This window comes from Bos indicus, chromosome 10, assembly GCF_029378745.1.
Source record: "Bos indicus isolate NIAB-ARS_2022 breed Sahiwal x Tharparkar chromosome 10, NIAB-ARS_B.indTharparkar_mat_pri_1.0, whole genome shotgun sequence".
In the NCBI taxonomy this organism is placed as follows: domain Eukaryota; kingdom Metazoa; phylum Chordata; class Mammalia; order Artiodactyla; family Bovidae; genus Bos; species Bos indicus.
This window is the reverse complement of record NC_091769.1, coordinates 64,825,947-64,839,629: the sequence shown is the minus strand read 5'-3', so window position 1 is coordinate 64,839,629 and position 13,683 is coordinate 64,825,947. Positions and strand designations below refer to the sequence as shown.

At 40.5% G+C, this 13,683-nt stretch overlaps 1 protein-coding gene across 1 annotated transcript; it reads left to right on the top strand.

The window, feature by feature from the left end:
• The first annotated feature begins 7,375 nt into the window (after positions 1-7,375).
• Positions 7,376-11,122, top strand: C10H15orf48 (chromosome 10 C15orf48 homolog). The gene is made up of 5 exons (XM_019968902.2): positions 7,376-7,529; positions 7,668-7,728; positions 7,883-7,968; positions 9,147-9,207; positions 10,754-11,122. Exons 2-5 carry the CDS (start codon positions 7,693-7,695, stop codon positions 10,820-10,822), a joined length of 252 nt encoding a protein of 83 aa, XP_019824461.1. The 5' UTR covers positions 7,376-7,529; positions 7,668-7,692; the 3' UTR covers positions 10,823-11,122.
• Positions 11,123-13,683: the final 2,561 nt, after the last annotated feature.

Here is a 13,683-nt window from a genome sequence, read left to right as displayed (position 1 = left end):
AGGGCTACAGTCCAGTGGCGGGTGGGGGCGGTCACAAAAGAGTCAGAAACGACTTAGCAACTAAACACCACACACTCAATCCAGTTATTGGGAAACATTTAAGTATCTTTGGAATAACCTGAGTACATGAATTGACTTTCTTAACCATAAATTTTATAAAATTTAAATACAAGAATATCAAACCAGTCCTAAAGGAAATCAACACTGAATATTCATTGGGAGGACTGATGCTGAAGCTCCAATACTTTGGCCACCCGATGCAAAGAGCTGACTCATTGGAAGAGGTCCTGATGCTGGAAAAGATTGAAGGCAGGAGGAGAAGGGGGTGACAGAGGATGAGATGGATGGATGGCATCACTGACTCAATGGACATGAGTTTGAGCAAACTGGGAGATAGGGAGGACAGGGAAGGACAGGGACAGGGAAGCCTGGCGTGCTACAGTCCATGGGGTCGCAAAGAGTCAGACATGACTTAACAACTGAACAACAAAATGAAGGTCAAAGGTTTCTGATGAAATTTAACATCCAAATCAAAATGCGCCATAAGTAAAAATGTACACTAGAATTCAGACTCAGCATGAAAAAAACTGTTAAGTGATTTATTAATTTGTCATTGATTACATGTTGATGTCATTGTTTTGCTATATTAGGATAGATAAAGTAGATTACTTAAAAAATTATAATTATTCTAACAAAGTGACATGCTTTAGAGTAGTAGGGAAAATACCTAGAAACTTTATTAGAATTCTAATTATTTTCATTCATGTTGTGTCAGTTGTTGATTTTATAGGACAAGGCAGCTATTAGGCCTTTGCCATCTCTAGGTCTAAGGCACTCTAGCCTGAACCCCTTACCTCTTCTAGCTGCGGGCCCTTTTTGTTTTTTCCTAGAGGAAGTTTCCAGTGGTCAGCCTAGAAATTTGGTACACACACTTTGGTTAGAAGCTTGAGTTTTGCTTTGAAATTGTCTTTTTATAACTTCTCAAGAGAATTTCTGGAAGCTTCAAAATTCTTGAAGATAAAATCCATGTTTCTTCTCTCACTGATGTAAATGATGAAGTCAGATTAAGGTGTTCTTTGACTCAGTTTCAGTGTGATTGAAGGTTTGCTCTGGGAAACTTCCAAAAGCTGTGTTCTTAATTGGTGAGAAAACACTTATGCTTCTAAGTACCTGGGAAGTGTGAACAGTTTAGTTCAATCACTCAGTCGTGTCTGACTCTTTGCAACCCCATGGACTTCAGCAGGCCAGGCTTCCCTGTCCAAGGTCAAATCCTGGAATTTACTCAAACTCATGTCCATTGAGTCGGTGATACCATCCAACCATCTCATCCTCTATCATCCCCTTCTCCTGCCTTCAATCTTTCCCAGCATCAGGGTCTTTTCTAATGAACCAGTTCTTTGCATCAAAGTATTGGAGTTTCAGCTTCAGCATCAGTCCTTCCAATGAATATTCAGGACTGATTTCCTTTAGGATGGACTGGTTGGATCTCCTTGCAGTCCAAGGGACTCTCAAGAGTCTTCTCCAACACCACAGTTCAAAAGCATCAATTCTTCGGCAGCTTTCTTTATATTCCAACTCTCATATCTATACATGACTCTTGGAAAAACCATAGCCTTGACTAGACGGACCTTTGTTGGCAAAGTAATGTCTAGATAGCATATTCAAAAGCAGAGACATTACTTTGCCAGCAAAGGTCCATCTAGCCAAGGCTATGGTTTTTCCTGTGGTCACGTATGGATGTGAGATTTGGACTGTAAAGAAGGCTGAGCACCGAAGAATTGATGCTTTTGAACTGTGGTGTTGCAGAAGACTCTTGAGAGTCCCTTGGACTGCAAGAAGATCCAACCAGTCCATTCTGAAGGAGATCATCCCTGGGATTTCTTTGGAAGGAATGATGCTAAAGCTGAAACTCCAGTACTTTGGCCACCTCATGCGAAGAGTTGACTCACTGGAAAAGACTGACGCTGGGAGGGATTGGGGGCAGGAGGAGAAGGGGACGACAGAGGATGAGATGGCTGGATGGCATCACTGACTCGATGGACGTGAGTCTGGGTGAACTCCGGGAGTTGGTGATGGACAGGAGGCCTGGCGTGCTGTGGTTCATGGGGTCACAAAGAGTCGGACACAACTGAGCAACTGAACTGAGGTTGGTCATAACTTTTCTTCCAAGAAGCAAGTGTCTTTTAATTTCATGGCTACATTCACCATCTGCAGTGATTTTGGAGCCCCCCAAAATAAAGTCTGTTTCCACCATTTCCCCACCTATTTGCCATGTAGTGATGGGACCAGATGCCATGATCTTAGTTTTCTGAATGTTGAGCTTTAAGCCAACTTTTTCACTCTCTTTCACTTTCATCAAGAGGCTCTTTAGTTCTTCACTTTCTGCCATAAGGGTGGTGTCATCTGCATATCTGAGGTTATTGATATTTCTCCTGGCAATCTTTATTCCAGCTGTGCTTCATCCAGCCCAGCGTTTCTCATGATGTATTCTGCATATAAGTTAAATAAGCACAGTGACAATATACAGCCTTGACATATTCCTTTCCCTATTTGGAACCAGTCTGTTGTTCCATGTCCAGTTCTAACTGTTGATTCCTGACCTGCATACAGATTTCTCAAGAGGCAGGTCAGGTGGTCTGGTATTCCCATCTCTTTAAGAATTTTATAGAGTTTGTTGTGGTCCACATAGTCACAGTCTTTGGCATAGTCAATAAAGCAGAAGTTTTTCTGGAACTCTCTTGCTTTTTCAATGATCCAACGGCATGTTGGCAATTTGATCTCTGGTTCCTCTACCTTTTCAAAATCCAGCTTCAACATTTGGAATTTCACAGTTCATGGACTGTTGAAGCCTGGCTTGGAGAATTTGAGCATTACTTTACTAGTGTGTGAGATGAGTGCAACTGTGCAGTAGTTTAAGCATTCTTTGGCATTGCCTTTCTTTGGGATTGAAATGAAAACTGACCTTTCCCAGTCCTGTGGCCACTGCTGAGTTTCCAAATTTGCTGGCATATTTGAGTGCAGCATTTTCACAGCATCATCTTTTAGGACTTGAAATAGAGTTCAACTGGAATTCCATCATCTCCACTAGCTTTGTTTTTAGTGATGCTTCCTAAGGCCCACTTCGCATTCCAGGATGTCTGGCTCTAGGTGAGGGATCACACTATGGTGATTGTCTGGGTTGTAAAGATCTTTTTTGTATAGTTCCTCTGTGTATTCTTGCCACCTCTTCTTAATATCTTCTGCTTCTTTTAGGTCCATACCATTTCTGTCCTTTATTGCTTTGCATGAAATGTTCCCTTGGTATCTAATTTTCTTGAAGAGATCTCTAGTCTTTCCCATTCTATTTTTCCCCTCTGTTTCTTGAACGGCATTACATTAAACTCAAACTCCTTTCTGAGCCACATTACAGCATTAAACAATATGTACGGATGTGAGAGTTGGACCATAAAGAAGGCTGAGCACCAAAGAACTGATGCTTTTGAGTTGTGGTGCTGGAGAAGACACTTGAGAGTCCCTTGGACAGTAAGGAGATCAAACCAGTCAATCCTAAAGGAAATCAATCCTGAATATTCATTGGAAGGACTGATACTGAAGCTAAAACTCCAATCTTGTGGCCACCTGATTCAGAGAGCTGACTCATTAGAAAAGACCTTGGTGCTGGGAAAGATCGAGGGCAGAGGAGAAGGGGGCAAAAAAGGATGAGATAGTTGGATGGCTTCATTGACTCAGCAGACATGAGTTTGAGCAACCTCCTGGAGATGGTGAAGAACAGGGAAGCCTGGCCTGCTGTAGTCCGTGGAGTTGCAGAGTCGGACACGACGGTGCAACTGAGCAACAACAGACCGTATGAAATTTAGCAAATCCGTATTTGCTAACCCTGGTAACAGTCAGCCACTGAAGGATGGGCATGAAGGAATAATGAAGATGTTCAATGAAAAAATATTTGATTTTTCTTACAAAGCCCAAGCTGGGCTGACTAAAATCTAAGTTAGATTCCTAGAGTGGGAACCAAGTAGCTGTGGTTTCATGCCCCTGCAAGTCTGGGTTACAGCTAATACCTTCTTGCCCCACCTTTCTGTCTTTATAAAAGCTTTCTGTTTGTACTACCCCTTGGAACACCTTTCTAGTTCATCAACTATTGAATAAAGTCAATTAGGTCTTAAAATTGACTCCGTTGAATTTTATTTTTTAATACTATATACAATTTATACATTTTTAAAACATTTTAATCTAAACATTTCCAAACATTTAGTAATATGACAAACTCCCACATATCTATAAGCTAGATTAAATAGTATTTTGCTAAATTTGCTTCATTTGTTTTCTAACTGAAGTATTTTACGGTAAATCCCATACATCATATTTCTTAATCTCTTTAAAAATGTGCTTTTAAAAAAAGCCCATAATACCATTATCACACCTGAGAAAATCAACAATACTCCTTTAATATTTCATCTCTGGTCTGTATTTAAGTTTCTCTAATTGCTCCCAAAATGTCTTTTTACAGTTGGTTTGTTTATATTCAAATAAATATCCTCACCTTTGGTAAGATTTTTCAGAGCCCCTTAGTCAGAATTAATCACCTGTCTTTGGCACCAAATCATGTAAGAATTACATGGAAATTACTTACCCATGGAAAGTAAATTGGAAGAAACGTGATTTACCATGCCCCATTCCCAGAATAGTGCCTAGGCTACTATTACACAAAACTGCATTTTGAAAAGCAACGACTTTGGCAAAGCAGGGCTCTGAGTTTAATTTGGCTTGTGGGATCCTAGTTCCCCCACCAAGGATCAAACCCAGGTTCCCAGCAGTGGAATCTCAAAGTCTTAATCTCTGAGCCACCAGGGAATTCCCAAGGGCTACACATTTTATTTTTAACTTGTGGGCCATGATGGATTCCTATAAGATTTCCTTTTTCTCCTCCTTTCATCCTATAAACAATTTATCTTTAATTAAAATGAGACTTTTTCTTAGAACCTTCTGACAAGCTTTAGAAATTCTGCAGAAGGAGCATTAAAAGGCTTCTTTGATTCTGTTCAATACAAATTGTTCAGTTCAGTCACTTAGTTGTGTCTGACTCTTTGTGACCCCATGGACTGCAGCACACCAGGCTTCCCTGTTCATCACCAATTCCCGGAGCTTGTTCAAACTCATGTCCATCAAGTCAGTGAGGCCATCCAACCATCCCATCCTCTGTCGTCCCCTTCTCCTCCTGCCTTCAATCTTTCCTAGCATCAGGGTCTTTTCAAAGGAGTCAGTTATTCTCATCAGATGGCCAGAGTACTAGAGTTTCAGCTCCGGCGTCAGTCCTTCCAATTAATATTCAGGACTGATTTCTTTTCAGATGGACTGGTTGGATCTCCTTGCAGTCCAAGGGACTCTCAAGAGTCTTCTCCAACACCACAGTTCAAAAGCATAAATTTTTAGCGTCCAGCTTTCTTCATAGTCCAACTCTCAGATCCATACATTACTACTGGAAAAACCATAGCTTTGACTAGATGGACCTTTGTTGGTAAAGCAATGTCTCTGCTTTTTAATGTGCTGTCTAGGTTGTTCATAGCTTTTCTTCCAAGGAGCAAGTGTCTTTTAATTTCATGGCTGCAGTCACCAGCTGCAATGATTTTGGAACCAAAAAAAAAAGAAAGTCTCACTGTTTCGATTGTTTCCCCATCTATTTGCCATGAAGTGATGGGACTGGATGGCTGGCATGAGCTTCTTTTTCTGAATGTTGAGTTTTAAGCCAACTTTTTTACTGTCCTCTTTCACTTTCATCAAGAGGCTCTTTAGTTCTTTACTTTCTGCCATAGGGGTGGTGTCATCTGCATATCTGAGGTTATTGATATTTCTGCTGGCAATCTTGATTCCCACTTGTGCTTCATCCAGCCTGGCATTTTGCTTGATGTACTGTGTCAGTTAAGTAGGCAGGGTGACAATATACAGCCTTGATGTACTCCTTTCCTGATTTGGAACCAGTCTGTTGTTGCATGTCCAGTTCTAACTTGCTTCTTGACATGCATGCAGATTTCTCAGGAGGCAGGTCAGGTGGTCTGGTATTCCCATCTCTTTAAGAATTTTCCATAGTTTGTTGTGAATACAAACTACAAAAAAGTTTTAATTTTCTTTGAAGTAATCAACACACATCTCCAGTTACAACTTGGATTACACAGGAAGAATTAGGTGGTAGTAACTGGGTTAGAAGTTATATTTATGTTCTGCCATATATAAAACAATTATTTGCAAATAACAATTACTATTGATTGAACGCCTACCTCAGGCAAAACAGAATGCTATATTCTTGGCATACAGTCTACCATTTTTTCCAATTCCCTGCTGAGCTAGGTTTGTCCCCATTTTATAAGAGCCATAAAGCCTAAGCAGTTTCCTTGAAGTCAGTCAGCTAATAAAGTGTGGCAGGGGTGGCCAACTGACCTGAACTCAGGTCAGTTTGAATGCAAAGTCCATGACTAGAACTAAAACCAGGTAACAGAGCTGGATCTGGCCCTTCACAGAACACTGTTTTTGATTTTACATTAACTTATATATAGCTTGAACTTCAAACAGTTTTAAAATAATTTTTTTAAAATAACTTTTTAAATAACTGAGCTTGCACTCTTGTCTTAATTTCAGTTGCTAAGAGTGGGGTGCAGAAACAACAGTGATATTGTCAGACAGAACTGGGCTCTGATTGCATCTCCACCACTTACTGCCTATATGACTAGAGCATCTCTGAGCCTAAAAAACTTGCGAAAATGTCGAAAAGATTCTTGTACAGCGTCTGGCACACAGATTATGATTTAATTATTATTCCCGTGATTCTGCAGCCGCCTGCATGTTCCGTGCAAGGCTTGTCTGCTAGCTTAGGGGTGAGTTAAAACCGGACAAGACAAAGCCAGCCTCCAGGGTCGTCTAAGAAATCTTCTCTTGGAAATCTCTCCAGTTGATTCTTTTTGTTTCTTCTCCCTCACATTTTTTTTTTAATGGTTAAAAAATCAAGACAATAAGGAATTATTCTGAAAGGAACTTTACAGTTTACATGTGTGCCACATCCCATTTTTGGAGCTTTTAATGTGACTTGGATTAATTCTAATTTACTTGCCTGCACCAAGGAGCCTCCCATGGGACCGCCGTTTCTGCGGCTCCTTTTCCAGATCTCCTTTTAGAGGGGCTGCTTTTCACCAGTTTTGGCTATCCGAGCTCTCCTGGTTCTCAGTTGCAGGGGCGCTAACGGTCAGCCTCGGCTCGCTCCGAGCGGAGGTTGAGAACCGTGGCGGGCGGCAGGGGGCGCTCGCGTCCGGCTGCTCGGCGACTGAGGACACGGAGTCCTGCAGGGGGCGCCCAGTTGCCGGGCACCCGGCAGGGAAAGCAAGTCAAGCCCCGCACGGCCCCCGCGCGTCCCGCGTGATCAGAACGCTCCGGCCGGCCTTCCGGAGCGGGCGGGGTTGGTATATAAGCCGCGGGGGTTGAGGTCAGGATTCGGTTCTGGGCGTTGGCATCGTCCGCTCGTGAGGTCCCTCTGGATCCCCCAGGTGAGCCTCCCTCGGTTGAAGGCGCTGATCATCTGGCTCGAGGCTGGCTTTGGGATACGTTAGCCGGTTTGGCGCCTACCAGGTTGAGTCCTAATAGCTGAGTTTTGATCAATATCTTGGATTTTTTCCCCACTATAGATTTGGATTCTACTCTTAAGTCATCATGGGCTTTTTCCAACTCCTGATGAAAAAGAAGGAAGTAAGTTTTTAAAGCAATTGAAAATTGTGACTAAAAAGATTAACTTTTAAAAATGAACAGATGGTGCCGATTTGGAGAAAATATAAAATGATATAGAGCTATTCTATTTCAAGTGTTTCGCATTGAAACATCAGAATATTTTATTCTCTGTTAGCTTATTCCTTTGGTGTTTTTCATGACCGTGGCAGCTGCTGGAGCTTCGTCATTCGCTGTGTATTCCCTTCGAAAATCCGATGTGATGTAAGTAAGCATTCATCATTTATTGAAACGTTTTTAGTAGTGTTAGGTTGACCTTCAGTTTATGAAATGCATGGTATCAGTTTCCTGGTTTTTCCCAGAGAATAAGAATGTCGAATTGTGAATTGGGAGTCAGGGCCAGAAAGCATCCAGGTTTCAGAAGGCTATTAAATGATGATATTGATGGAATAAGTTTGTTTCTTGTATCTAAATAGCCTTTCATCCATTTCAACCTTTCATCCTCCTCTTCTCCTGCAGCAAAATAAAGTTGTTTTTTTTTAAACATACATTTTGAAATGTAAAGTTCTTGGATAGTCTTTTGGGATATGTATTATCAATCTTAAATCATCATTTTAATGACATTTTAAAATGTCAGTTTACTAGAAAGGTCTTTCCTAATGTGGTAAAGTTGACTGATTCAGTTGTCTACAATAAACCTAATTTCAGCCCTGGATATAAGGTAAAATACCATGTATCCTGGAATATACTGCTGCTGCTGCTAAGTCACTTGAGTCGTGTCTGACTCTGTGCCACCCCATAGATGGCAGCCCATCCCTAGGATTCTCCAGGCAAGAACACTGGAGTGGGTTGCCATTGCCTTCTCCAATGCATGAAAATGAAAAGTGAAAGTGAAGTCGCTCAGTCACCTACTCTAAGCGACCCCATGGACTGCAGCCTCCCAGGCTCCTCCGTCCATGGGATTTTCCAGGCAAGAGTACTGGGGTGGGGTGCCATTGCCTTCTCCGTCCTGGAATATAAGGAACAGAAAAACTGAAAGTCATCTTGGCCCGGTGCAGAGCTCCATAGGCAGTAATGGGAGGTTCTGGCAGTTTACCACCTACAGGGTTCAAGCTGAGCCCTTCTGCCCCTCCCAGAAACTGGGGCAAGAGCTTAATTTGCTTGCTCTTAGCCTGGCACTTCTGCTCTGATTGCTCTCAGCTTATGAAAACATTTTCCAGTCTAGCCCCATAAAGGCACTACAGACCTTTTACCCTGCAGAGGAATTGATCCTTAATGTGTGAGCCAAACTGTGAAGCTTTTTAAAGAACTGTTCCATCAATTTCAGTTAGCAATGAATGCCTGAGTATGCACTCTGAGTCTGTCCCTAGAGTAGTATAAACTCAATATCAGAGTTGGTTTAAATGCACTTTAATGTTTAATCAGCTTTCTTTTTCTTTTAGCCTTGATCGAAAAAGAAATCCAGAACCTTGGGAAACTGTGGATCCTACTGTACCTACAAAGGTATTGCTACATTAAAATGTGATTTATACTTAGCCCAAACCTTAGCACCTTTGTCTGCAGAACAGATGTAATACCTTTCATGTTTAGGGCGCCATTTAGTGTAGTGTTAAAAGAGAGTGCTGTAGGATTGTGGAGATCTAGTTCACATCCTTGCTCTGTTATTCACAGGTGATTTTAGACAACTTGGTCTCTCTGAGGTTCTCAGAATCTATAAAATGGGCACAGTAATATTAGGCCCTGCCTCAGAGATTAGAGGCTTAAAGAAGATAAAGTAGATAAAGCCCTTTAGCATGGTGTCTGGCCCACAGTAAGCACTCGGATAATTAACTTTTATCATTATTGTGATACATCATCTCCTTTTTTAACTTGATTTTTATTTTATGTTGGAGCATAGTTGATTTCCAGTGTTCTATTACAATAGTTTCAGGTGTACAGCAAAGTAATTCAGTTATATAAATACATATATCCACATACATACATATATCCATTCTTTTTCCAATTCTTTTCCCATATAGGTTATTACAGAATACTGAGTAGAACTTCCCGTGCCATACATAGGTCCTTGTTGTTTATCTATTTTATATAAAGAAGTGTATATATGTCAGTCCCAGACTTCTGTTTTAGCCCTTTCCCCCTCTTTACCTTTGGTAACCATAATTTTGTTTTTGAAATCTATGAGTCTGTTTATGCATAATCTCATTTTATCCACTGTTTATCAAAAGTTAATATAAGGTCTATTGTGATAAATAACAGGAACTCCTAAAAACAGCAGTGGCATTCTCTGTAAGCAAAATTAGCTAATATCCACTCATCCAAATGAGTAGATTTTTAAGAATATTGAAGACTTTTTTACATTTTAAATATTTTGGAAGTAAACATGTAGTCTGTTGGAATGAACACGACTTAAAATTGTCTCCAAAAAGTTACGTGTGTGTGTTTGTGTTTAAACAAAGCATTCTAATGACACAGCTTGACTTAGAGAAGGGCGTCTAGGATCTTTAAAGTTACCTACATCTCCCTGTTCCTGGGGGAATAGAAAACCTGTGCGAATAAATGAGAATCTCTGAATGTGAGTTCTTTAGAAGTCAAGACTTGTCCTCAGCTCTCCGTCTTTCCCCTTATTATGTAACTTGGATCATTTGTACCTTTGTTGAGTAAATATAGTGAGGAAATTTTAAGTGCCTAGCTCTGTGCTAGGAACATTATATAGCCACTCACATGGAACAGATACACTTTTTGAACTTTATAGTCCACATAAAATCATAGGAAATAAAAAAATCTAGAACCTGTTAAGTGAAAATGGGGTATATGTATATAATCTTTCTCGCTAATCCTGTAACACTCAGGAACCCAAAGACTTTATTTAGAGGGATAGAACCAGTACATGTTACTGTTTTAATTAGAGATGGGAAGAGGTGATTCTTTGGCTGCAAATGTTATGGTGATACTTTTTCCAGAGGGAACTATGTACAGATATGAAAAGGGGACCTGAGGATGGACAGATCCTAACAAAACATTTTGATTTTGTTTTATTTACTTTTTAAAGCTTGTAACAATCAACCAAGAATGGAAGCCCATTGAAGAGTTGCAGAAGGTCCGAAGGGCAACCAGGTGACCAGTCCTCGCCTTTTTCTTCCAAAGAGTACTCTATGAATCTAGTGGAAACACTTCTGCACAGGCTAGATTATGGATACCAGTGTGCGGAAATGCTTCTGCTACATTTTTAGGGCCTGCCTACGTTTTTGGACTCTGGATAAGGAATTATAAAGGTAGCACAGCATAACCACATAGTCCCAAAATAAGACTCTGTGTTGTTTTGTGTATTGAAATTTTTGTGTTTATAATGCCTAAATGTTTTTGCCTATAAAGATTTGTTAAATTTGATTGTCTATAATAAAATACAATTTGTGCAAGATTTCTTAAAGATCAGGTACATATTTAAATGGAGGGGAAAGATTTTTTTTATGGGAGATAAACACATTTTGAAGCATGGAGATTCACTTTTAAATTTTATTTATTTTTAATTTTTAAAAGATCTGCTTCTTCTTTTTTTTAACTTATTTTTTTGGTCATGCCACACGTCATGTGGGATCATTCTCCCACCAGGGATTGATCCTGGGCCTCCAGTGAAAGCTCTGAATCCTAACCACTAGGCCACTGGGTACCTTCATGGAGCTTCATCTTTTAGAAATAACACCTCATGCAAATTTCTGTATAATTTTTCCAAATTCATTCATTCACCAGAGATCTGTTGAATATCTGCTGTTAGCCACGCACTGTTTTGTGCAGCTGAGATAAATCAATGAACAAAACCAAATTTTGGAGGGAGAGGACTAAAAGATGGCAAGTACAATGAAGAAAGTGAAGACGAGATGGAGTATGAGATTTTGGGATTCGTCTTGGAGGAAGTACTGGGATTCTGGCGGTGGTGGGAATGCGGTGTATGTGAGACTGGCCCTCCAAATGCCAAGGCTGACAGTGGTGCTCATGTGGGGAGGGGAGGATGGAGGGCACCCCACAAGTTTGGGGCTTCTCTTCACGGGAGATCAAAGATGCAATCAAATCCAGCATGCCCCTTGGCGCTCCCCCTTGACTGTTCCTGAAAAAGAGACCAAATAGAAAATAGCTTTTCATTAACTTTTTAAAAAAATTGAGATATAATTCACAGAGCATGGTATTTAAAGTTCACAATTTGGTGGTTTTTTAGTAAATTCATGAAGTTTTACATTTCCAGCACCTAATTCCAGAACATCTTCATCACCCCAAAAGAACCTACTTCTGATCCCTCTGTCCCCAACCTCAGGCAAACACTAATCTTTGTCCCTATGGATTTGCCTATTCTCTGCACTTCAGATAAATAGGATCACGCCTTATGTGACCTTGGTGCTTAACTCTTAACAGCATAATGTTTTCAGGATCCCTCTGTGTTGTACCATGAATCAGTACTTTGGTCCTTTTTATGGTTGATATTCCATCATGTAGATATACCACATTTTGCTTATCCATCAGCTGACAGACATTTGGGTTGTTCCTACCTTTTGGCTGTTACAAAGAATGCTGCTGTGAACAGCCATGTGCAAGATTTTGTGTAGCCATATATTTTCATTTCTCTTGGGTATATACCCAGGTTCATTGACTCATAAAAATCTTAAGTCCCTTTTTCTTAATTTCCATCTGAACGTAATAGAAATTTAAGAGAAGGGCTCAATTCTAACCACCTTCAGGGCAATAAAAATTAGCTAGATCTTACTAGATACTTGGCAATTCTGAAAGGATTAAAGCAAGACTACTTTTGCAACTTCTGCTACTTCCTTATTACCTCAAATTTTCCCAGATAAAAATCTCTGATTGTTGATCTCAAGGAATTACATGTACCAATTATGAAGTATAATTTTATTTGCTTAAGCTTCTGAAGAGCATTGTGGCACTGTAGAGGCAAATAAAAACGAACACCCTTGTGATGGTTGGCCAATTAGAGCAAATAGTAGTGTTTGGGAGGGGGGACTGTGCCTTTCAACTTTAAAACACAAGTCTGATTGAAATGCAGTGGCTTTACAAGATGAACAAGGTGGTGGAAAGTACCATGCAGTGGGTTTGGGAGGGGGAAAGGCCAACAGCAATATTGAAATGTACATTTCAAAAGATTTTTTGATTTTATTTTTGATAGTATTCTCAGCATTTTCCCCAAATGTTTTATTTTGAAAAAATTTCAAATATGCAGAGAAGTTGAAAAACTAGTACAAAGAACACACACTTTTTTTTTTTTTTTTCTTTTTTTTTTTTTTTAATATTTACTTATTTCTTTGACTGTGCAGGTCTCAGTTGGGGCACTCGGGATCTTTGATTGTAGTTTCAGCATGTGGGATCTAGTTTCCTGACCCCACCCCCCGCCACCGACCCAGCCGCATTGGGAGCATGGAGTCCTAGCCACTGGACCACCAGGGAAGTCCCATTGCCCAGGTTTAGATGCTAGTTTCTTTCACAGAGCAAAATGGCAGGGGGTGGGGGGGCGGCGGGGAGGGGGGTAGGTGGGGAAGAAAAGATTTTTTTTTTTTTTTTTAAAAAGGCCCTAAATTGTTGCAACTATTTCTTCCTTCTAGCCAGACTCCCAGAGGGGATGTGTTCATTTCTTCTTTCCTGCAGGAAAGAAGACCACCTTCTTTTTTACAGGCGGTCCTGGTCAGGGTGTTTCCTGCGAGCTGACTCTGAAGCCATAACACACAGAGAACCTGGTCAGTGAACACTCCCATTTCATGGCGCTCCGGCGCTTCTCCAGAACACACACTTTTTATCAGTTGACATTTTCCCACATTTGCTCTATCTTTCTGCATACTGTGCTCTTTTAAAATGAACTCTGAAACTAAGTTACAAGGTAAAGCTATTTATGCCTAAGAGTAAGGATATTCTAGCCATTGTTACACTATTATCAGTCCTACATCATGAGAAACGCTGGGCTGGAAGAAGTGCAAGCTGGAA